This window comes from Rhinatrema bivittatum, chromosome 11 (genome assembly GCF_901001135.1).
Source record: "Rhinatrema bivittatum chromosome 11, aRhiBiv1.1, whole genome shotgun sequence".
In the NCBI taxonomy this organism is placed as follows: Eukaryota; Metazoa; Chordata; class Amphibia; order Gymnophiona; family Rhinatrematidae; genus Rhinatrema; species Rhinatrema bivittatum.
The window spans coordinates 65,408,827-65,435,680 of NC_042625.1; the positions used below are offsets into that span (position 1 = coordinate 65,408,827).

General features: G+C 41.3%; 1 protein-coding gene across 7 annotated transcripts in view; it reads left to right on the forward strand.

Moving 5' to 3' along the window:
- OSBP2 (oxysterol binding protein 2) overlaps window positions 1–26,854 on the forward strand; it is a 299,091-nt gene that overhangs the window by 214,504 nt on the left and 57,733 nt on the right. For all 7 annotated transcript variants that reach the window (XM_029619307.1, XM_029619309.1, XM_029619308.1 and 4 more), the window contains one exon: window positions 22,138–22,204. In XM_029619307.1, coding sequence (XP_029475167.1) covers window positions 22,138–22,204 — 67 coding nt within the window. The remainder of the gene's footprint in view (window positions 1–22,137; window positions 22,205–26,854) is intronic.

Genomic DNA, 26,854 nt, shown 5'->3' on the forward strand with positions numbered 1-26,854 from the left:
CTTGCCTGATCCAAGCAGAGCTCAAACTCTTCTTCACCATTGTAAGTGAGAATTTGCTCAGAGAACATCTGGAGCTTATGATAAATAATTTATATAAATGACATCTGCCCCCACCATAGTCTGCTGTGTTGGTAATGTGGAAGAGCACAGCAGAGAGAACATTTCTTCTGCTCTTTTCCCCTCTCCTCTTGCCCAATTCTTGAATTTGTCCATTAACTCCAGATTCCTATTTACCGGGGGGGTTGAGTTGGAGTAATAGCAGGAAGGGTCACTTTAGCAGCTGCACCCTCTTCAGCCATTCTCAAGGTAGAAGGAACCTGTTGTTGATCTAAGGTTGCCCCATTAGTGGATACATGAATGGCACTTGAGGGTTTGCTTTCTTAGCTCTTAGTGTTACTCTTCCTACCCCTGAAATACAATAAGTAGTTTAATATAGTGAAGATGCATCTATGTCTTCACCCTCATAAGTAATAACACTTTGTGGGTCAAGTCACACTTTGTGGTTTCATGCGAGGGCAGAGTTTGGGTCCATGGTTTGGGAGTTAGCCATGATTAACAACTGATATAATAGGGACAGTCAATCCCAGACTGAGCACCCAAAATATTGCCCCATTCAGGGTTGTGGCCTGTATGGTAACAGATTCCCTATCTTTGAATAGACTTTGGAGGTGTACTGTCCTTGTGAACTGGTTTCCTTAATATGGCTCAACACTTCCCTTCAACTCTACAAACTAGCCAAACAATTAAGATCTTTCATGCAAAACCTTCTAGAAGTGCCAGCTCCAAAGATTGTAAGGCTAGACATTACCCGAAAGAGAGCGTTCTCAGTCACAGGACTACTTCTGTGGAACTCTATCCCTGATGCCCTCCATAATATCTCCTGTGCTAAAATGTTTAGGAAGGCTCTGAAAGCCTTCTTTTAAACCAAGGATTTCAGTTTAACCAGTTGATTATCCTAGTACACTGAGCAACTGCTATTATGGTGTATTCATACACTTTTGTATTTTGTCCTTGAGAGTTTGTAAATATCCCGTCTAAATGTCTGCTGCTATTTTTATTATGAATGTTTAAAATCATGCAAAAATTGTAGAGTGTGGGTTAGAAATGTTTTTAAAATAAACCAATCAAAACACACTGAAATAGAACACTGCTGCTAGATGATCGAGGGGTTAAAGGAGCATTTATGGAAGATAAGGCCATTGCGGAAAGACTAAATTAATTCTTTGCCTTGGTGTTTACTAATGAGTATGTTGGGAAGATACTCATTCCAGTAACGTTTTTCAAGGTTGGTGATTCAGATGAACTGAACCAAATCATGGAGAACCTGAAAGATATAGTAGGCCAGATTGACAAATCACCCAGACCAGATGGCATACACCCCAGAGTTCTGAAAGAACTAAAAACTGAAATTTCAGATCTATTACTAGTAATTTTTAACCTATCATTAAAATTGTCCATTGCAAAGGAAGATTGGAGGTGGCCAATGTAACCCTAATTTTTAAAAAGGGCTTTTGTGTGATCTGTGAAACTATAGACTGGTGAGCCTGTCTTCAGTCGCAGGAAAAAACAACAAAACTATTCTAAAGAAAAAAATCACAGAGCATATAGATGGACATGGTTTAATAGACACAGCCAGCATGGATTTGCTTCACAAATCTGCTACATTTTTTTGAAGAGGTTAATAAACATGGATCAAAGTGAGCCAGTAGATGTAGCGTATTTGGATTTCAGAATGCGTTTGATAAAGTCCACCAAGAGAGACTCGTAAGAAAATTAAAAAGTCATGGGCTGGGAGCCAATGTCCTTTTGTGGATTACAAAAATAGAAAACAAAGTACGATTAAATTGTCAGTTTTCTCAGCAAACAAAAGGTAAACAGTGGTGTGTCTCAGGGATCTGTACTTGGACCCATGCTTTTTAATATATTTATCAATGATCTGGAAAGGGGAACAGTGAGTGTGGTGATCAAATTTGCAAATGACAAAATTATTCAGAGTTAAATCACAAGTGGATTGTGATAAATTGCAGGAGTACCTTGTGAGACTAGAAGACTGGGCCTTCAAATGGCAGATGAAATTTAATGTGAACAACTGCATATTGATGGTAAAAGTAACTCATGCTGTAGTTACACGATGTTAGCTTCCATATTAGGAGTTACCATCCAAGAAAAAGATCTAGACGTAATTGTGGACAATACATTGAAATTGTCAACTCAGTATGCTGTAGTGATAAAAAAAAAACCAAAAAACGGAATATTAGGAATTATTAGCAAAATAATGGTGAAAAGCATGGAGACTGTCAAAATGCCTCTGTATTGCTCTATGGCAAGACCGCACCTTGAGTACTGTGGTGCAGTTCTGGTTGCCTCATCTCAAAAAAGATATAAATTGTGCTTGAAAAGGTTCAGAGAAGGGAAACCAAAATGATAAAGGGGATGGAATGGTTCCCCTATGATGAAAGGCAAAAGAGATTTGAACTGTTCAGCTTGGGGAAGAGAGAACTGAGAAGGGGATATTATAAAGGTCTATAAAATCAATACTAGAATGGGTAAATATGAATCGGTTATTTACTTTTTCAGATAATAGAAGGACTAGGGGGCACTCCATGAAGTTAGCAAGTAGTACATTTAAAACAAATCAGAGAAAATTACTTTTCACTCAGCACACAAGTATGGAATTCATTGTCAGAGGATGTGGTAAAGGAAGTTAGCATAGCTGGGTTTAAAAAAGGTTTGGACAATTTCCTTGAGGAGAAGTCCATAAACTGTATTATCAAGTTACTTAGGGAATAGTCACTGCTTATTACCGGCATTAGTAGCATGGGCTTTATTTTATGTTTGGGTACTTGCCGGTTACTTGCATCCTGGATTGGCCACGGTTGGAAACAAGATGCTGGGCTTGATGGACCCAGTATGGCAACTTCTTATGTTCTTACATTATTGTTGTAAACTGCATCAAAAACTGTGTATAAACAAAACGTAAAACACATATACCAAAACTAAAATCTATAAACAATGTAAGCAGTGTTAGAGTAATCTGCAGCACTTGCCAAAACATACTTCCATATGAGTATGAACAATTTCATAGTAACATTCTGCTCTGAAAAGCGTTAACCATTAAAGTAATAAATCTTTGTTTTTGCTGGTACCGTTTGAGTTACCAGTGAGCTTATTATATTTCCCTGGGCATGGAGTGTAACACTCCACTAACCACTGGGCTAGTATTGTTTATGCATAAACAGACAATTGATTCTCCCCACCCTTTTCAAAAGAGTGCACTGAGGTATGCAATGTTTCTTGACTCTAGGAATTAGCAATCGCATGAAGGGCCCTTGACTTTCTGGGAGTGGCAGACCATATTATAGCACAATGCTGTTGCCACCAGTATTAAGAAAAGGAGTCCCTTCTCCCCTGGGGTGCAGTGCTGGGGCCCAGGGAATGATGGATTAATGGTTCGACAACTCAGACTTGGGTTGGCTTGTAATCCCACGGCTTATAGGTGTTGCAGATAATCAACTTTCTTTGACATAATGAGAAAAGTCACCGTAGGGGGTAACAGCGACTCAAAAAAAAAAAATATTAGCCCAGAGCCCTGTGATCTATGTCAACTGTCTACTCCTGGGTCAGAGAAGTACTCCCACTTCACACCGGCAGATCCAAGAGTCTTTACCCATGTCTGGAGAAACACAGCAATAGCTTATTTATTTATTTATTTATTTATTTAAATGCTTTTAAAATATACCGACATTCATAGGACATATCATGCCGGTTCACAATCAACATTGTAAAGGAGGAAGAGGAAATTACAAATAACAGGGAGGGGGGAGGTGGAGCAGTGAAGGAAAAAGGAGAGGATGGGGGTCAGGACAGCTTGCAGCACAGCTGTCATGGATCCAGTAACTCTTTATTATTAAGATTTATATTCCACTTTTCAGACACTTCAAAACAGATTATAGTCAGGTACTGTATGTATTTTCCTGTCCCCAGAGGGTCATCAATCAAATCGTGTTAGGGCCTCAGCGCATGATAAAAGGGGCGTAACGCAGGATAAACACACAATCTTTATCCCATCGCATGTTTGTATTCAAATTTGATGAGTATGCAAAAGCTAGCTTTTTATGCAAATGTACTCCTACTGCCTGTCGTGAATTTATTGCACACTAATGTGGGATTTAACATCGGAAATAGCACCTTTTTATTGTGCATTGGAGTGGAAAAATAGTTTTTATCGCGGGATAGGCGCTGTTTGCATGGATTTCGGCTAATATTAGGAGTGCTAAAATGAGGAGTTTTCTCAGACACACCTACACATCCCTGCTGAGCCAAAAAAATAACCTTTTGTTGCCTGCTCTGTCTTCCTAAATCTTCTGTGTTAGGGGGGGACGTGTACTAGTTGTGGGATACCGGTACTTCACTGGCCCACTTACGTGATGGAAGCGGGATTTGCACGCACATGTGCGCGTACATTTCAAATAGAGCGCACACGTACGTGCTGTCAGCCTATCTGATACCATGCATGCATATACGCGCCTGTGTTATAATGGCTGCGACTATTGTATTATATGTGTGTGTGTGTATATGCGTGCATGGTATCAGGCTGAAAGCACCTTCATGTACGCCCTATTTGATATATACATGTGTGCGCAAATTCCTCTTCCATCACGTAAGTGGGGGGATGTTAAGATTGGGATAGGGGGTCATGTGGATTTGTTCTGGGCTGCAAGGGGGGGGGGTGAAAGGAAAGAAAAAAGTGAAAATAGCAAATGTTTTGATTGTTTTTCTGACTTGCCTTTGGAGTTCATAAAAGACACTGCACTGAAGGTTTATGTATTTGGTAACTTTGCTGCTTAAAACGTTTTACAGTAAAATGGACATGCCATTGACGGTTTTATCAGTTTGTTCCCAATTTGCCTAGGCTAGGGATAGGACTTCCAAATCCCCCTAGTTTATTTTTCTGTCTTTCCCCTTGTTAGCCCTAACTCGTAATAGCCCGCTGACTAGCCTAAATGTTTTCTTTTATGACTTGCATGCTATCCGAAGTAGTAGTAAAGTTAAGAGACAGGAGGACCCCAGTGCGTACCTGTGCGCGTAAGTATATAAGCGCACATCTATTGCATCCCCCTCCACCCCCCACATGCCTATGCCCCATCCCTTTTTCAAAACTTTTCACATGTGCAATCGTAGGCACATAGTGGGAGATATGCACATACTCGGGCGGCCTTGAAAACCCTTTCTGCGTGAACTGGGCCGACTTGTGTGCATATCTTCCCGTTTGCACGCGCAACAAGCGAATGCATCGCACTCTGCGATACTAGAAGGGAGACAAGATGGCCACGCACACACGCTGAGAGAACGCTGCTCTGTTCCTCTGAGAAATTTCCTTGAAACATGCCACCAAAAAGAAAGGGGAAAGTTCGGGTCTACCCTTCCGAACCACCCCCGATTTCAGGACAGCGTTTGATAACATCATATACACCGGCGTTGGTAACTAATTTGGAGGAGGATGCCCCCGCTTCGGCATTGGAGGAAGGAGCCCCCTCGTCACAGGGGGAAGTGACACTGACCCCTCCTGATCCCCGGCGCCCAATAATGTCATCCACCAGCTCTCCCGTGTTTGCCGGAGAGCAGTCAGCCGAAGGGGCGGCTGTGGTACCAGCAGGAGTGGAAACCAGACGAGAGCTTTCCAGCCTACCTGAATCCCCCGAAGGCCCTGCAGCGTGTGGAGCTGGAGGTTTTGAGGCGGCGGTTTTAACATCAACTCCCGAGCAGGGAGAGGGAGAGAGAAGGGGAAGGCCGACAGTGGAGAAGAGCACGGCTGAGAATGTGGGTGAGTCAACCCACTTTCTAATACCAGCAAAGCCTGCGGTTGTGACCCTTGACTCACTATGGGACTTAGTGGCTGGTTTGAGCAAGGCTCTGTTTGAGACTAATGCAAAAGTTGGAATTCTCAACACTAAGGTGGAAAAAATTGAAGAAAAAATGGTAAAAAGTGAATCTAGGATAGATTCAGTGGAAGCTATAATGGAAAAAAATACTAACATTACAACAAAGTTAATCAAAGATGTTACTTCAGCTTCCCGTAGAATTGAGAACCTTGAGAATTACTCCAAACATCTCAACCTCAGATTTACAAACTTTCCTAGGATTGTGGGGCAAACAATGGATGTGACTCTTAAGAAATATTTTCTTGAAAATTTGAAGCTTAATGAACAGGGTTTACCCTGTATAGTTAAGCAAATTTTTCTTATGTCACCACAGGTGGTCAGACCACGTTCTGAAAATCAGGCCGAGATTATGGAGAATTTGACCAGATACCTAGAAGATTCTTCGACAGAACTGTGTGATAGGGCTTTCCCAAATCTACCTGGCTCATAACATTTTAAGGACTTTTCATTCATGAAGTTGTCCAATCCTCTTTTAAATCTTACTGTGTTAGTTGTCTTGACCATATCCTCTGGTAGTAGATTCCATAGTTTGATTACGCGCTGAGTGAAAAATTCTTCCTGTTGTTGTTCCCCCTAGCTGCAACTGGTGGAAATGGCACCTCTCTTCCTCTATGATGGTTTGAGTTTACTGAGTGGCAGTAGGGTAGGTCGATGGTACTGGAGTCGAGTTGCAACTAAAGGGGCTCCACATGTTTGCCCTCTTCCAATTGGGTAATTTAAAAGAAATGGGAAATCCCACCCAACCAATGGAGCTCCCAGAGGTTGGGAGGGGAAGCAGGGAGTAAGAAAGATATTATGTAGGAAAGAATCATTTAAAATTAACCAAAGCTTTATTGTGGTAACAATTATGAAATGCAAATAATAAAAAAAAAAAATATTTAACCAGCTGGCAATGATGTTAAAACCAGGTTCAACAGCTATTGTGTACCTGCAGTAAATGCAATTCACTTTAAATCTTTTGCAATTGAGATATCAGAACATTTATCAGAACAATCTTTACCAATTGATTCACTATGGTAATTAGCATTTCCTTCTAAGTTTCTCTCAAAAGATGCATTCAGAACAGTTATTCAGGCAAGTCACAATATTGTTCACTCTTGTTCTTTATACTGTATTTTACTTAACTCCAATGCATTCTCTGAACCTGATGCTTTGGACTGCTCTCTAGCTTGCAGTATCTTTGAACATTTTTTCTTATGTAAGTATAATTTTCTTCCTGTATATCTGTTATGTATTTCTTTTGTTTTTAAGTGAATGTCACTAGTGTTTGGCCAGACCTAGGCTGTTGTGAGAATGCAAACTTAGCTGTAGGATGCAGGGTGTGTTGTCTCTGATGCTCCAAATAGGTGCTTGTGGTGCTGATTGAGAGTGAAGTATTCCTGGTTTTGTGGTTCTGGTCCTCTTCTCTTCTCTTTGGTCGCCTTCTAAGAACCGTAGGATCAACCTATTGGCCTGACTTTAAGAAAATTAAAAAGAGAAACTATCTGCCTCTCACAATATATCTTCCGGCAATCTAACAATGTGGCCCTATTATGTACGCAACAGGAACCAACCATGTACTGAAATTCTAGCTAATAAAATAAAAGGATAAGCAATTATCCTTAACTACTGGTCCTTTCTTTTCCTGTGGGAACAGAAAATATTTTAATTATTTTTCCAGTCACTCTTCCAAAATGTCCCACTCCTTCCTTGTGCAGAGAGGAGTTTGTCTGAATTTGGAATCTCCTTTAGAAGTCTGGCTTTTTGCCTGGATTGGTAAAAAAAAAAAAAAAAAAAAAAAGTTTAATTGTCCCGTTTAATGTCTTTTGACTGTTCACCAAACAGTAACACTGGCTCAAAACATTGATTTTTCTTCCGTGGAATTACATCTCAGTATATAGAAGGTAAAATGAGGTAAAGTCATTTCTCACTGGTTCAGTCCAGCTTTTTCCCCTTTGGCATAAAAGTTTCATTCTGGGACTAACTGGATTCAGAGCTATGCCACAATCATGCACTTCATTCTCCCCTTCTGCTTGAAATCTTGACTTTACAGTTTTCCCAGTAACAAATAAAACAGGTGCATTCAGTGTTCCTGTTCATTTAATTATTTTTTAACTTTGTATTTCTTCCTTTCCTTGACAGTGGATTTTCTTATTTCTGTGTTTCCACTATTACTTTCTCAAACAAACAGGGTTTTCTCCTTTTTCCCTGATTCCAAGGCAGAGCTCCAGCTGTAAGCCCCTGCCTCTGTATAAGACCAGTCTCTTTTTGCGCATGGCTTTGTTCTCTCACAAGGAGGGCTACTGCCCTGGATGAGGTCACAAAACAGAAAATAGTTCCTCACATAGTGCTAATATATCCTTAAACACTTCTTACTGGACTCCTTTATAACCTCCTTAAGATGGCAGAAGTCGGACAATTAATATCATCCAGTTAGAACATTTGTCAAACACAGTACTAAACTTTTATAAAACACAGTCAATTCACAGCTCCTTGATTCTTCCACAGCCTTTTTACAAATAAAACTAAGCACGAAGCTTTCTTGCAGCTAACATCAGCGTCCATGCAAATTAGCCTGTCACGGGGAACTATTGACACGCAGAACCTTGTGATGCCAGCTGAATGGTGCAGCTCCTTGACCTCCCATAGATATGTATTGGCTTCAGCTGCTTCTGTGAAACACCATCCAACTTAATCGTCTCAAACTTTTTTTAAAACTTTGTTTTGAAATAAAAATTAAATGAAGGGATTGCTCAATGCTTGCTCACATCTAGGCTGGCACTGGTTTCAATACTTCTGGTTTTCTCAAAGTGATTTACATTATTGGAGATCTGTGCTGATGTCATTTTCCCTTCCCTGCGGGTGATCGCTTCGAGGCGAGCACCCGCTTTCCCAACGCGCGCCCAGGCCACTCTCCTGGGCGCGCGATTCAGTATGCAAATGAAGGCTCGCGCTAATAAGGAGGCAGCGACTGTCAGCGGGTTTGACAGCCGACGCTTAATTTTACCGGCGTCGGTTGTCAAACCTGCTGACAGCCACGGGTTCAGAACATGGACGCCGGCAAAATTGAGCGTCTGTTTTCCAACCTGCGGGCCGCGGGCAGATTTTTTTTTTTTTGGGGCCTCCAACTTAATATCGCTATGATATTAAGTCGGAGGGTGAACAGAAAAGCAGTTTTTTCTGCTTTTCTGTACACTTTCCCGGTGCCGGCTGAAATTAACTCCTGCCTTTGGCAGGAGTTAATTTCTGAGAGTAAAATGTGCGGCTTGGCTGCACATTTTATTTTCTGTATCGAGCGGGACTAACTAATAGGTTCATCAACATGCATTTGCATGTTGAGCGCGCTATCAGTTTCAGGGGGGGGTTGGACGCGCATTTTCCACGCGCTATTACTACCCCTGAGCACACTGTACTGAATCGACCTGAAAGTGATTTGTTTTAAATCTACTGGTTGCAAGTTTCATGAAGCGTCCCCTAGTACTAGTATAACCCTTACCCAGGGTGTTTAGTTCCAAGGGCATACATTCTTATTTATAACCTTCGGGGCTGCTCCGGCTAGCTGACTTCTTCCCAAGCTTGACTCTTCATCCCTGGGGGGGGCGGGGGATTTTTTCTATGGGGGGAAACTCTAGTCTATGGCCTAGATATTGGTGTGTGATCCTGTGTGTGTGTTGGTAGCTGTGGCATCCCCGGGAGGGAGATGCTACAAAAGAACAGGCAGGATAGGAACTGGGTGTTAAATAATAATGTATTGATTAGTTTAAGGCAAAATAAAGTCCATTTTTAAATACTAGTGCAGTTAAAGTTGATTCTTCTATAGTTAGAATGTTTCACTATGAGTAGGTGTCCCTTTATTTCAACAAACTGGTTGAGCTTCCCATGGTGGTGTACATTGTGCACTCAAAACTCTCCCAGCTCTGTGTCCTGGCCCCATACTTGTGGAGATCCAGAGGGGTGTATTTAATCTTACTTCTCTCCTTGCAGTTATTCTGCCTTGGTGACTCCTCGGGTAGAAGAGTTTGAGGGTGGGAACCTGCTGATCCAGCCAGGCACCCAGTGAAGGGGGATGGCCAAAAAACTTCCTCACAAACAAAAGAGAAATACTTTCTTCTTCAAAACCTTTCTAGACTGGACTTCTGCTGTCACAGGTGCTTGCTACATTCATGGGGAGAATGGGATCACTGGTCTTCAGCCTCTGCACTCTGAATCCAGCCAACGAGGGTGACCTTCATCAAAGGAACAGAGTGAAATGCAGTCCCTTCTGTGGTAGAGTTCTTCCAGCCATCACAGCCTCACACAGCCAAGCCTGTCAAGGTGTGTGCCACATTCAGGGGGTAAATGGGCTCACTGGTCTTCAGTCAGGGAGTGCAAGTTCCAAAAATGATTCAAGCCCAAAAGATATCCTTATTGTAAATAAATACCTAGAATCCACTGGCAGTTTGTGCTCAGCGAATCTCCCTTCAAAAAGGGACACCAGTGAAGCAGGGGAGGCCTCACGAGGGAGGGAAAAAACTACATCTTACCTCTCTGACATCTGCTGTACACTGACTGTAGCCACATCTCGTAGTCACAAAATGGCTGGTTATAAAGGGCAACTCTGCTGTGAATTCTTGGCTCACCATCACTATGGAAATAGCAAAGAACAAATGCCCAATTATCAAAAAAATAGTTAAACAATCATCTAAATACAAAGCACCATGGTACACTCAAGAACTAAAAAAAAATCAAGAAAATACTTAGATCAACTGAAAAAAATGGAGAAAATACCCAACAGATCAGCTAAAAGATAGATACAAAACTATTCTCTACATTTACAAAACAGATAGCAACAAAGCCAAAAAAGATTTCTATGCTGAAAGAATACACAATTACCAATTTCATTCCAGAGAACTCTTCACTTACATCAAAGAACTTACTCAACATAACAAACCCCCTTTACCTAAAGACCAGCAATTAATTACATCTGATGATTTCGCCACTTTCTTCAGAGACAAAATACTCAACCTCATCATGAACATACCAACAATTAATAAAGATACTACATCCCTTCCAAACATACCCAATTCAAAATGGTCACTTTTTGATACATCTTCTACTGAAGTTCAAAATATCATTAAAAAAATGAATCCCGCATCACAGCCAATTGATGCCATCCCAATAAAAATACTCAAACTAACCTCCAACATCATCACTAGGCCAATTGCAAACATAATAAATCTTTCATTAAATGAAGGAATTTTTCCTGACAAATTGAAATGTCCTGTGATTAAGCCAATGCCCAAGAAATCTCACCTGGATCAATCTGACATCACCAACTACAGACCTATTTCCAATCTCCCTTTCATAGCTAAAATACTTGAAAACATTGTCAATCAACAACTTTCAGAACATTTAGAAAAACATAACATACTTTTCCCGGTACAGCATGGATTTAGAAACACTCTTAGCACAGAAACTTTTTTAATATCTTTCTCCAACGAAATCTTAAGAGGACTAGATAATGGCCAAAAATTCATCCTCATACTCCTTGATATTTCGGCAGCATTTGATACCATAAACCACAAGATCCTACTGAAAAGATTAAAGGAAATCGGTCTGTGACATCACCATCAATTGGTTCTCTTCATACCTATCCAACAGGTCAATTACAGGTCTAATTACAAAGAATCTAGACCAATGTCACTTTCGCATGGAGTTCCTCAAGGATCTTCACTATCATCTACGCTTTTCAACATTTATCTACTACCTCTATGTAAACTACTCTCAGATCTTGAATTATCTCATTACATTTATGCTGATGATGTTCAAATTCTTATCCCATTTAATGATAACCTAACCAATACGCTAAACCTTTGGAACACTCACCTCACTGTAATCCAACACTTATTAGTACAAATGGCTCTCACTCTAAACTACAATAAAACAGAAATTCTCTATATATGCAACAAATCTTCACCTGTATTTGACCTCCAGCTTAACAATTACATAACTGACAAAACATTATACTCAATGTAAGAGACCTAGGAATTAATTTAGACTCTGAACTAAACTTTAAAAAACACATTAACAACATAATAAAAGAGGGATTCTACAAACTTCAAGTACTAAAAAGGATCAAACCTCTCCTTCACCATCAAGATGATCGTACAGCCTTACAATCCCTCTTATTCTCCAAACTAGATTGCAATGTAATTCTCATTGGCTTACCCGCTTCCACAATCAAACCTCTTCAACTTCTCCAAAATGCTGCAGCAAGATCAATCAGCAACAGCAAAATATCAGATCATATCACCCCAGTTCTCAAAGAACTGCATTGGCTCCCAATTACGTATAGAATTCAGTATAAAACTTTATCTCTTATTCATAGGCCTTATACAACAGCGAGACAAAATGGATGGACACGATACTTCATTTCAAAGTCCCAAAGAGAAATCTGCGCTCCACTATTACTGGACTCCTTGCAACTATCTCCCCAAAATTAACCTGCCTCAACTCGAGAAGAGAACGTGCTTTCTCATTGACCAGGCCTCTTTTATGGAACACCCTCCCCACTGAACTAAGAATTGAACCATCATCACAAACTTAAAAAAAAAAAAAAAATTAAAAACATGGCTCTTTGAGAAAGCATACCCATCATAATAAGAAGGATCATCATCATCACCACTCTAATGTTTGCAAATCATACTTTATTTCCCTCCTCTTTAATTAATTCTCCCTCTATTTTTTATCTATCTACTCTCTACTATTTATCTCAATGTAACCTTTTCTTTTTTAATTTGTTATATGTAAACCGATGTGATGACTTAAGTTGAATGTCGGAATATAAAAAACAAATAAATAGATAAATGAGCAACCAATCTTGGCTCACCTAGGTGGGAGGAGGGCAAGAAGAAGATAGATAGCTCAAGATAATTTAGAAAAGGGAAATGGAACTAAGGCATATAGTGACGGACTGGGGGATCTGTTCACACTAGTGTTGTTGAAAGAGTAAATAATTGTTCCCTATTAACCTGTTCCACCCCACTCGTGATTTTATATCTCAATCATATCCCCTCTCAGTCAGCTCTTTTCCAAGCTAAAGAGCCCTAATCTATTTAGCCTTTCTCCATAAGGAAGCTTTTCTATGTCCTCTTTCTTTCTTGAGATGGGGTTGACCAAAACTGCACACAGTACTCAAGGTTCGAATGTTCCATGGAACTATACAAATAGATTATGATATTGTCAGTTTTGTTCCCTATTCCTTTTCAAATAATTCGTAATATTCTATTTGCTTTTTAGATTGCTGTCACACACTAAGGTGCAGATTTCCTGGGTGGTGACTAATAACATAGAACCCAGCATTGTGTACCCGTATATGTAAGGATTATTTTCCCAATGTGCATTACTTTACAATTGCTTACAGTAAGAAGTCATTTGAAAACTTGAGATTGTTTCTGTCACAGCTGTGTTGGCCAATTTGGTTATACCCCCAAGGCAGGGAAATCTAGGAGTCAAGAACAGGCAGGTCAGGCATACAGTCTTCTGCCTATCCACCACCTCCCCCTTGTATTGGGCCCGCAAGTTTTGGTAGCTGGCAAGACTTCTCTGGAAAGTCTATGGAAGGCTGTGCACCTGGTCAGAAACAGGGTATTCTCTGGAACAGGGAGTGCACTGTCAAGACAGTGAGGACAAGAAGACACAAGGCAGGCTATGGTCAAGATTGGCAGAAACCAGGGCAGACAGGGACAGGGTAGAAAGCAAGGAATATACAAATAAGCTAGGACACCGGAAGACCTAGTCAAGACAAAAACAAGGTGGGACGCACACAGACAAGATCAAGGTAAAACACACAGGCAGGAACAAGACTAGGAATACAGGCATGAGACAAGAACAAAGATTCTAAACAAGGCAAAGGTAGGGCAAACAGGCTAGAAAAGCCCCCAGGAGGCCAAAACAGAGCAGGAGCTAGGCACAGGACAAGGTTACACAGGCAAGAGAGCAAGGAGATAGGGCCAAAGGCAGAAAGGAGACTCCATGCTGAGGTGGGGAGTATCCTGTGATGGAGGTTCATATAGGGTTGGCCTTGCTGCGTCATACAGCCTTTAAGGCAGTGGCTAGAGTGGATCCAAGCACTGTCCAATGAGGGCCCCTGCTGGTAGTGGGGGCTGTCTAGCAGCCAGATTTGTTAGTTTCCTCCCTAGTAGAAGTGACATGGAAATAGAAGCATGATCTGAAATAGACATTATCCCGATATCAGCTGTTTCTACGAAAAGATACAATGAGAGGAAACAAGCAAATAGTCGATTTAAAGGATATGAGATGCAGAAAAGAAAGTATAATCAGCTTTTTCAGGATGCAACACCTGCCAGACATCCAATAACTCAGTCTGTCCTCAAGAGCTGCTGAAACATTTCTTGAGGTCTCCTGCACTAAGTCATCTTCGAGTTCCATAACAGATTGCTCCGTGGTAGCTGCCAACTTGGCCTCCCGATTCTTAGATCTATCTTTTGAAGTCCATACAATTCTTAATATCCCTGATAACCATGCTGAAATCTTATGTTTCAATGTCAATTAGCTACATAAAATCAGTCATTCCAAAAATCTGTCCAGTGGAGAAGTAAAAACAGATTAAATGTTGCAAACCCTTATGAGGCTCTTCTCTCCTGCAACTTCTCAGCTGCACAGCATGACTGGAAGTCTTGCTCCTTTTAGTTTTTTTTCTAACAAATGTCCTCATTTTATCATAGTCTCCCTTTTTAAGTGCTGTTGCAGTAGTTTTCTTTGGTATTCTCCCTTTGATAATTATGCCAAATTTTATTATGATATGATCACTGTTGCCAAGCGGATCCATCACCTTTATCTCTTGCACCAGATCCTGTGTTCCACTGAGAAGTAGATATAATGTAGTTCCCCATTTCATTGGTTCCATGACCAACTGCTGCATGAAGCAGTAACTTCCCTTGCATGTCCTGATGTGACACCTACCTAATCAATACTTGGGTAATTGAAGTCTTCCATTTTTATTGTGCTGCCCATTTCACTAGTCAGTCTAATCTCTGTTAGTATTTTATAGTCTGTTTCCTTATCCTTGCCACGCGGACAGTAGTATATCTTCACCAGGGCTTAATTTGTGGGGGAACGGCCAGGAACGTAGTTCTGGTACTTCTTTTAAGGCTTAAGGGCCAGAGCAGCAGGGGTGTTCTTCTCTAGCTCCTCCCTTCTGACTTGAAGAGGAAGACTGTACTTTACTGACAGAGTAGGGAGAGGAGGATTTACCAGAGAAAGGAGCAGCTCGAGGATCACCAGGAATAGAGGGTTAGACTTAAGGACTTTATGAGCACTGAGGGGAGGGGTGTGGGGAAGGACTACTGGGGAATTAATGTGGGGGTAGGGGATAGAGGATCAGGATCACCAGGGCAGAGAGGAGGGGGGGGAGGTAGAAGAAAGAGCCCCATTCTCTCTATCCACCTTATCCTCCTTACCCCAGTTATCCTGCATCCCCTACCCCGAGCCACCCATTGTGTACCCAGTGCTCATCAAGCATGTGAAGTATGTTCAGGGGTGTGTGTGAGAGAGAGAGAGTTGTCACCCGCCCCTTTGCACAGATCACACCTAGCTCTGGCCCCCGAATCTCAACCCCTTCCACAGTTCCACTTCCTTTTTGTCTACAAATTAAGCCCTGATTCCCACTACTATACTCTTTCCTTTTACCTTTGGAATTTCTCTCCATTAGGGTTCCAGAGTGCTGGTGTTATTACTTTTTATATTCCAGAGTGTTATTACTTTTTATAAACCATCACATCGGTTTACAATAAATAAACAATAAAACACATTCAATAAACACAGTAAAACAATTAAATCATAATTCTAAAATAAGGCTAAAAAAATTGAACAATATAAATAAGTGCTAAGATTAATTACATTAATATGCAGTTTATTTCCTGCAAAACTTTTATCCTGCTCGACTTTGTCAATCTTAACATATAGTGCCGCCCATCCACCAGTTTTATCAAGTCAATATAGTTTGAACCCTGCTATCTCAGAATGACTGAATTCTGGTAAAACAGAAAGCAGCTGTATATTCTTCAGTGAGATGCAGCTCTACTATTTACAATCTGCCCTTCATGTCTCCTCTATCACTATTCCATGCCAAAGCTGTTTAGCTCAGAAAAACACACTTAGGGGCCCATGCAATAAAAGCATATGGTGATCAGTGCCTGTTTTTCTGATGCGCACATATTCACAGTTCCTGAGTGCCCGATGTAATATGTAAATGAGCTGCTGCACTAAAAAAAGACGCACTAGGGAACATTGTGTGTCCCTAGCAAGTCCATGGCATTGGGCACCCAGGAAACCTTTTAAAAATGTTTGTTTTTGCTTGATTAATCGCAATTAATTACATTTGTAAACCAAAACGATGTACAGTCGAAATTAATGAGGCTAACATAATTAAAATTTAAAATTAACAAAAAATATAATCTAAAATGTATCCATACTAATTATAAATCACGTGGCTGTGTGTGGGTTAGGAAAACAAACGCTCAATACGAGCGTCCATTTTATCCCCACTACCGGCATAATATACATGACCAAAATACATGGCATGGAGCAAGTATATCGTGTGCCCAGAATTTTTTTTCCCCTTTTCATTTTGGCATGATACAGCTTTCTGTGGTTCCTCTGACTTAGTATTGTCGTAATACTAAGTGGGAGGCACCTCAGAAAGCAGGAATTGTGCTTTTGTGAGACCTTCATGCCAGCTCTGAAGCTGGGTGAGCAGTTATTTATTGCAATGTGGAATAATAACTAATAGTGTCATCTACATGGAATTTACATGTGACGAGGGCTTTTAGCTACGTGCGAGTTTGGCCGCACATTTTGGCCATGCTGATTTCCTTATTACATCGGGGGTTAAAGACGCGCGTCCAACCTCTTGATAAGCTGTGTAATAGGCTGGGCGCACTTTATTACATCAGCCCCTTAATGTGTGAAGGAAGCTTGTACTTCTGCTGCCTGGTGCTGTACCTGTTCTGTGATGGGATAGTGTTTTATTTATTTAGGCATTTTATATACCGTTGTTCCATGTATAGATCACAGCCGTTTACAAGATGACATTCATAGTTATTTATTCAACAGATAAAACGAGACAAAACAAAACGAATGGTTATGATGTTGGAGTTCATATGTAGCTATTAATTTCTATCTATCTAGAAACTGTTTCTGGGGCAGATTGAATTGTGACCAGAACATAAGACAAGAAGTGTTGGTAATCACAGATAGTAAGGTAGTTTTCACTTCTTAGTCGGTGAGTTGTTTGGGAATCATGCATTCTCTCATTTGATTTATTCTTCATGCTGCGATTATCATTTGTATAAGGGAAACTGGACTGCTGTATCTGTGTTTGGGGCATTGTGTTTGAGCTGTATATATTATTATGTTTGAAGGAAGCTTGCACTGCTTTTACTGTTCTGTGATAAGAGGGGTGAACTTGCACTGCTTTTACTTGTGATGTACCCAGATATGTGAAAGATTTCATTTTCTAGAGGTGTCAGAACTGGCAGTTTTTTGACAACCAGCTATTTAATGCTGAAAGAGCTGGTGAAAGTTAGAATATATATCAATTAAGGGATTTAGCAGATGTACCAGCAGAAATGAGCTATGTGTTATGTTCCCTGCATTTTCAGCTATGCTGTGTTCAGGAATGTGATCAGATGTGTTCCTGCTACAAAAAAAAGTTTCTCAGATCTTGGTTATCATAGACTGTTATGATGACCCTTTGGGACTGTCACTATAGAAGCCCAAGTCTTGAATCCTTTGAGCTAAGATAGAAAAGGTAGTATAGGGAGGGAACAGCTCCTTCACTGAGGTTGCCCTTGCAGTATATTAAAGCAGCCTGCAGCATTTCACAGTGTGGCATTTTGGTTAGGAGTGAGTACGCGTGTTTTCTTGAGTTGTTCTCCAGCTTGAATACTGGGTTTCACCGCCTGGCCAATACTCTAGTGGGAAAGGGACCAGGGCTTTCTTGGATGTTGGTTACATAATTGTGTTGGAGATTTTGGGATATTTTGCCATTTTCGAGGATTCTTTCTGTGAGAGCCCTGGTAGTCCTGGCTGGAGGATTTCGGGGTATCCACCATTTAGGTTAGATCAGGGGGTAAGGAAGACTCCGGTGCGCTCCAGCCCTCACAGAAGGAGCTGAATCAGAGGTGACCTGCCGCAGGAGGTTTCCAGAGATGATATATCTTTGTGAAGATTTTTTCTGAGTTCCCAGGAGGAAGTTGTGTCCACCCTTCCTGCCTGAAGACGGAACATCTGTAGAGAATTGTTGTGTTCCCTGCTATTGGACTTTTACTATTAAAAAAAAATCCCATTGCGACAACTGAAGTGGAGAACTGTGAGTAAGACACAATTCTATCCTGAGGACACTCAACCAAAGTCTTCACCCTAGGGAGACTGTGCAAAGACTGTAATCCTTTTTGCCATCTGGGGTTTTCGGTACCAAGTAAGGATACCCTGCCCAACTGGGAACCCTACTTAGCCATACCATGGAGGGTAAGAGTTTCCATGCCCAAAACTGAGAGACACTTGCACGGATACAATTAAAGAACTGTAAATGCCACCTTGTGCTAAGAATGGTTGTGAACAGTGCCATATTGCTATTTAAGAATTCTAATAGTAAATATTTATTTTTGGACACTCATTCTGAGTCTCCAGAATATTTGTTGGCACTCACATTCTTTAAAGTTGAAAGAGAACCTCCCCCCCCCACCCCCGGGCAACAACAAAAGAGTCACCACTGCCATCTTAGGCTTTGAAGGATTTATTTCCCCCTACAATTGGAAAGAACCCTGTCCTGGGGCCCTTGGACTGTGCTGGAGAAAGTTAAAGGATTGGCCCTGAGACCCTCGTGAGACCCTGCTCTCCTGACCCTAAACTAGAGAGGGGGTTACACTGTAATCTGTGATAAACGCTCCATGACTTGTGTCCTTTGATGTCTGAGTCTTTAGGATAATTCTCTCTGAGACACCTCAGTATACATCAACACAATACCATAAGAACTAAGGATATTCCATGTTAGGTCAGACCAAAAAGTTCCAGTGGTCAGTCTGGCTCACTAGGACCTACCTGGCAGATCCCAAATAGTAGACCCAGTTTCTTGTTGCCTGGTCCCAATGGTAAGTGTTGGTTTCCCCCAAATCTGACTGGCTAATAATTGTTTATGGACTTTTCCTCTAGGAACTTGTCCTACATACCTTGATCAACAATAAAAAAAAAAAAAAAAAAGGTGAAAGCCCGACTTACAATGATTGTATGAAACAGCAAAAGTAGGGCCAAAAACCTTTCTTGTTGTCCAATTTCTTGTCTTTATTAGTCATCTGTGTTTCATGAAGTAGCCCCTAGTCCTAATACTATTTGAAAGGTTAAATAACCGTTCTTTATTTACCTGTTCCACCCACTCGTGATTTTATGAACCTTAGCATAATCCCCTCTGTCATCTCCTAAAGCCCTAACCTCTTTAGCCTTTTTTTCATAAGAGAGCCATTCCTTCCACATTATTTTTGTTGCCCTTCTCTGCACCTTTTCTAGTTCTGCTATATCTCTTTGAAATGGGCAGCTATAACTGCACACAATACTGAAGGTCTAGTCATACTATGGAGTGATACAGAAGCATTATGATATTCTCATATTTATTCTCCATTTCTTTCCGAATAATTCCTAATATTCTGTTTGTACTGTGTACAGCAGTGACAAAAATAGACAATGTGAGAATTTCAACATATTGTCCACAATGACTCCAAGATCTTTTTCCTGATTGGTGACTCCAAATATGGAACCCAGCATTGTGTACCTATAGTTAGGATTATTGTTCCCTATATGCATCACTTTACATGGGTCCACATTCAATTTCTTCTGCAGTTTAGATGCCAAATTGCCCAGATTTGCAAGATCCTTTACAGTTCCTTACAATCCACTGGTGTTTTAATTTTGAATAATTTGTTATTTCCTTTTCCAGTTCATTAATATAAATGTGAAATAGTATGAGTGGAGGGCCTCGGGGATCTGTCCAAGTACAGATCCCTGAGGAACACCACTATTTACCTTTCTCCATTTGGAAAACTATTTAATCCTAATCTGTTTCCTCTCTGCTTCACACCCTTTACAACAAGGAGTCCCGCAAGGCTCATCTCTTTCCTCAACCCTCTTCAATATTTATATCACCCCCCTCTGCCAGCTCCTCACTGACCTTAAACTCAAATTCTATCTCTATGCTGATGATGTTCAGATCATCATTCCCATTCATAGCTCTATATCTGACGCCCTGGAGCACTGGGAAAATTGCCTTGCAGCCATCAACTCCCTCCTCACCAACCTTCAGCTTGCCCTCAACGCAAACAAAACGGAACTCCTCCACATCTCCTCGCAACCGCCTGACCTCATACCTAATGACCCTAAACTTAACCTCCTCTCAGGTCAACCAGCTGTTAGGGACCTCGGAGTTCTCCTTGATCCCAACCTTAGCATGAAACCACAAATCAAATCTATCCTCAAAGCAGGCTTCTTCAAACTCAACGTTCTTAAGAAACTCCGACCCCTGCTGTACACCCAAGATCTCCGCACAGTGATCCAAGCCACCCTTACCTCCAAACTGGACTATTGTAATGCCCTCCTCCTAGGGCTCCCCTTATCTTCAATAAAACCCCTTCAACTTTTGCAAAACGCCACTGCAAGGCTCATTACCAACACACGCATACACGAACATATTACCCCTGTCCTCAAGGATCTACATTGGCTTCCCATCCTTTTCCGTATACACTACAAGACCCTGACCATAGTACACAAATCTATCCACACACACAACTCCAACTGGCTTGACCTCCCTTTCACTGCGCCCCTGTCCTCCCGAGCCACCAGATCTGCCAACAAAGGTAATCTACATGTACCGTCCTTGAAGGCAGCTCATCTCTCCTCCACCCGTGACCGCTCCATATCCATTGCCGGCCCCGCCCTCTGGAACTCCCTACCCGTCCACTTGCGCCTTGAACCCTGCGCCATCAAATTCAAAAAGAAACTAAAAACATTCCTGTTCAACCAAGCCTACACAGAATAGACCCTCCCTTCCCTCTATTGCTCATACCCCCTAGGTGACCGCCCTTTTCCTTATATTAAGGAATCTAATCACAATGTACATTGTTGTCTTCTTGTTATGACCTCTTGTTGATTTCTTGTTGTTTAATCTATTTTCCCTACTGCTCTAGGTTAACCCCCTGCCCAGTTCGCCTCCCCTGTTGAAATGTACTTCTAAATCTTTTGTTAATATGTGAACCGGTATGATGTCCCCACTAATACCAGTATATAAAAGTTTCTAAATAAATAAATAAATAAAATAAATCTTTTAACCATTTACCTGTCTACATTAGGTTTTCACCTCCTATTCCATAACTTTTTAATTTCCTGAGGAGTCTCTCATGATGAACTTTGTCCAGATACATTATATTGACTGTCTCACTCTTTCCTGAATCAGTGTTGGCTTTTCCCCATTAAGTCATGTGTATCCATATCTTAAGAAAAACCTCCAATATTTTGCTCAGTCCTGACATCAGGCTCACTAGTCTATAGTTTACTGGATCACTTTGGGAGCCCTTTTTGAAAAGTAGCTTTACATTGGCCAACCTCCAGTCTTCAGACACAGCGGCCAATTTTAATAATAGTAACAGATTGCTAGTAACAGGTCTGCAGTTTCATATTTGGGTTCTTCTAGAATCCTGGGTGAATACAATATGGGCCTAGTGATTTGTTACTCTTTAGTTTTCAAGTTGCTCGATTATATTTTCCAATTTTAGTTATTTGCTTTAATTTATCTGAATCATCACCTTTAAAGATCGTTATCAGCATGGGTATCTCCCCAACATGGTCCTCAGTAAAGACTGAAACAAAGAACTCATTCAGTTTTTCTGCTGTGGCCCTTTCCCCCTGGTCATCCAGTGGTCCAGCTGACTCCCTCATAGGCTTCTTGCTTTTGATGTACTTGAAAAAGATTTTATTATTAGTTTTTGCCTCTGGCAAGTTTCTTCTTAAGTTCTTTCTTGGCCTGGCTTATTAATGTCTACACCTAACCTGCCAGTGCTTATGTTCTTTCCTGTACATATACAAGTGTATATGAGTGCATAGCCACACTGTTTGCACTCATATACACTTGTTTTTGACACTAATGGACACGCATTCTCTCTTTCTGCAGACGTTCTGGGAGTAGCCTGAGTGGCGCTAGTGGGGGTCATGCTGAAGATTGGACCCCGGAGGACAGTGTGAGTATTGCATGTAGTGGTGAATGGGGTTATGGAAGATCCTTCCGTTGATCCAAACCTGCAAGGAAACGAAAGCTCACCGTATTTCTTTCAGCAACTAGCCAGAGCTGGAGGTGCAGCAGAGACCTTTCATAGCTTCTTCTGGAGCTGGGGAGGAAGTATCCATCTCTTTGCTCTGATCATCCTGAGTACTGATAGAGCATATGTTGTAAGTTTAGTTTGCACTTGTGTCTTACTAAGGAGCAGAGTGATTTAATTTGGAAACCAGATAATTCTGCCCATCATACACTCATCTGATCCTGGGGCAAATTTCCGTCTCACTTCTTCAGGTACCCCCCTGACCCCTACTTTTCTAAAGCACTAATAAAATCTATTCCATCAAATTACAGGAATTTAGCTGGAGGTGACATTGTTTGGACTACAGACAAATGATTATTATGTAACTACCAAGCTGCAGAATCCAGGAATGTTTTGTGGTAAAAAATTTGCAAACAATTCTCAGACAGTATTGCAGTGTGCATTAATGATTGAATTGACTATTATGTGTGGATGATGCAATCTGATGGCGCTGACACAGACCCAGCTGTCAAAGCCCAGCAAAGCTCTACTGAGCATGTGTGGGACCTCCTGGGCGTGCACACCACCCCAAGAGCCTCCCATTCTTCCTTTTTCCAAGCTACTGCACGGACAGGCTCCAGTTTCTCTCTTCAATTTTTCTAACTTTCTGGGACCTTGTGCCTTTATTCTGCCTTGTTGCTAATCAAATTTGTTTTGTCACTGCCTCGGCAGACCCTCCAACAGAATCTTTTACGTTCTAAACAAAAAAAGAAATGTCAAAATAGGAAAAGGCCAAGAAACGAGCAGTAAGCAGATTTAATGACTATATCTGTGGGCACCATGAAGTCAGTATTCAAAGCCATTTAACTGGATAACTCACAAGTTATCTGGCTAAATGGCATTTTATTGAATATTTGGGCACTTAGATTATAGCAGGATAAGTCATTATCTGGCTATAATTTAACTGGAAAATAGGGGCATTCTGGGACAATCCAAAGTTATCCAAATTAAGTTATCCTAACTTAGCTAAATTTCAATTATATCTGGTTAAGTTAGCTGGATATGTTTAGAGCAGTCCTAAAGTTACTGACCTTTTGTGACTGTTAGCTAGCTATTTAACCGTATATTTTCAAAGATATCCGGTTAAGCAGCATTCTTTAAAAAAATCAAAAAACCGTTGCGGGTCTCCTGACCCGATGGCCACACCCCCCACCACAAACATTCAAACCCACTCATTGGCCAATACCCCTCAGCTCTTGTAATGTCTAAATTAAATCGCTATCGGTGCCAGCCAGCCCAGCCTTCCAGTCCTCCCCACTTAAATATATCAGAAATAGGGCCTTCTCATCTTCCTTCCACAAACACCCCCCACCCATCCGCCCAGTATCTGAATCATGGCCCCCTTTTCTATACTGGGACAGCAGTAGAATGTGATCCCGGGCGCTTCCAGTTTTCTTCAGGTAATAATGCTGGAAGAATGCATTATCAGCATACATGTTCGACCCAGCACTGAATATGTACGCTAACAGAGTACATTTCCAGCATTACTAACTGAGCAACACTGGAAAAACCTGGCCTCACATTGTACTGCAATCCCAGGTTAGAAAAGGGGCTGCAATTCATATACTGGGAGGGTGATTGCATGGGGGGCTGTTTGAGGGGGTTGAAAAGGCCATAGTTCAGGTATATTTAGCGGGAAGAGAAATGGGATAGCTGGATTACTGGACTCATTTGGTTCCAATATCTATTTAATTTAGACATTTCAAGGGGTTGGGTGGGGGGGTTCTGGAGAGAAGGTAGGTCTGAACATTTATGGTGGAAGCTAAAAAAAAAAAAGGCCAATAGGTCTGTGATAGTGTGCTTAATTATTTTTTTTTAAGGAGTGCTACTTAATCGGATATCTTTGAAGACTTGATAACTATAGGCCTAATCAGCCATATTCAAACACTGGCCAGACAGAGTTAAAGTTATCTAGCTATATGGAGCTGGATAACTTTAAGCTAGTATATTCAGCAGGACATTTATCCTGCTATATATAAGAGACCAGTTATCTGGCCTTTAACTGGATAACTTGTCCACTGTATGGCTTACTTAACATGGACCTCCCTATGTCTCTTACGAATACCCACTCCATCTTCTATTGATGCTTGGACCTGGATCACAACTCATCAAATTGCTACATCTATAATCCAGGTCCCCCAGGGAAGAAGGTGAAGGCCCTTTGGAAGGTGTTAATGGGTAAGAGCATTAAGCGTTGATGTGATGCCGAGCAGAAGATCTGCTCTTCATTTAAAAATGAAGTTTCTTCTGATTTCTGGCACAAGAAGTTGAGGCAGGAAGTTTCCCTTTCTAGCCACCAAAAGCATGGGAAACCACTCCTAACCCCACCTCCAGTTAGCCACCAGTTTCCAAATCTTCAGGGATCGGTTCTGGGCCTGGTTCTGTTTAATATCTTTGTGAGCAATATTGCAGAAGGGTTAGAAGGAAAAGTTTGCCTTTTTGCAGATTACACTAATAATTGCAACAAAGTAGACACACCTGAAGGAGTAGAGGGAATGAAAAGTGATTTAGGAAAACATGAGGAGTGGTTGAAGGTTTGGCAGTTGGGATTCAGTATCAATAAGTGCAGTCATGCAGTTGAGGTGCATAAATCCAAAAGAGCTTATGTGATGGAGAGAGAATATCTGATGTGCACAGACTGGAAGAGAGACCTTGAGGTGATCTGAAAGTGATGAAGCAGTGTGACAATGTGCTAGCAAAGGCCAGAGGGATGCTGGACTGCATAGAGAGAAGCATAACCAGCAGGAAAAAGGATGTAAGAATGCCTCTGTACAGGTCATTGGTGAGGCCTCATTTGGAGTACTGAGTTCAATTATGGAGACCATATCTCAAAAAGGATAGAGACGAGATGAAAGTATTCCAGAGAAAGGTGTCCAAAATGGTGTGGGGTCTGCATCTAAAGAGTTATAAGGAGATAAATATGAATATACTAGAGAAGAGGAGAGGCAGACTTTAAATATGTGAAAGGAATTAATAATGCACAGGAATCAAACCTATTTCAATGACCAGAAAACTGTAGAACAAGGGGTCATAATGTGAAGCTCCAAGGAAGTAGTCAGGTTCAAAGTCAGGAAGTATTTCTTCATGGAAAGGGTGTTGGAGGCTCAGAGGATTCCCCAACTAGTGGGGGCCCAGCTATCAGAGCTAGTCAAGAATTTATTTGCCTCCTTAACCCCTGAAGACAGGGGCAAGGGGAAGTTAAAGCTTTCTGGTGTATGAAGGAAGGACATTTTCCTGCATAGGTTGGCTGCTCCAAGTTCCACACCAATGCATACTTTCGCCCCAAGGGCTTCCAACATTTGGAGTAAGTCCTCACCTTGAGGTGGTAAATTCTCCTTCTCCAGGGGAGTACCTTCATGGATCAGATGGTAAAGAAGTGGGCTCTATCCAGTCTGAGTTTCTTCTGGATGTTTTCCCCTCCAGGTCAGAAGATGTCTCCTCAGTAGCTTTCCAGACATGCTGCAGCATACTAAAGGACCTGAGAATGGACATCTTCAGACTCCTTCAGTTTTCACAACTTCCAGTGGATTCAATGGCTATCCCAGTCCACACGCTTCTCCAAGACCTACAGATGAGGATGTAGTATATGCCTACATTGTGTCTCCCAGTGGCCTTGAAGCTGAACTTGAAATATAAAGTACAATGCCGCCTCTGGTTTCAAGATGGTCCACCAACAGCACCACTCAGTGGTGGTTGAATCAGCACTGAAGCATGTTAATTGCATCCATGACCGTTCCAACATGCCTCCAGGAAAGGATCTGAAGACATTGGACACCTTTGGTAAAAAGGTCTTTCAGGATTCTATGTAGATTGCCTGGATTGTATGTTATTGTAAACCATTTTTATAGTTTGCACTGATTATGCAAGATATAATTTTTTTAAATAAATAAATATGGTACAGAGTTTGAATGAATGTGTCTAGAAGCTAAGGCCCTTGATGGAGTCATCAAAACCATTGGGCTGTAGAAGACACAGAGGAACGTGAGAAGCATCTTATCTATTCCATTTATGAAGCTTTTGATACTGCAGCCAGAATTTGGTGGCTGTTATAGGAACCCAGAGACTCTCATGGCTGCAAGCTAGCAACCTAAAAGAAGATTTGCAGAATCATCTCACATATGTACTCTGTACAAGGGAAACCTATCTGGATTTAAAGAGATGGTGGCTGTGATTAAAGAACATCAATCCACCCTGCAATCATCATCAACTGCAACCAGGTGCCAGTTTTTCTCTTCCAAGTGGCTATTCTTCCAAAGATATTCCTTCTGCTCTTTTCAGCGTTACTGAAATCAGCCTTCTCTACAGCAACAGCATCCTACTGAGGATACAGAGAGTGAGAGGCAGCAGCCTGACTCCATAGCAGATGCTGCCTAAGCCAGGTATCAATTTTCAACAGCTCTGAGGCCTGCCTCCCTATCTCTTCCTCCCAGAATGGCATTGGGTTACCAAGGACTGGTGGGTCCTGAAAATTGAGGAATATGTCAACCACTTGTGCTTCTGTTAACCTCCTCCAACCCAATGGATTTCAGCCTT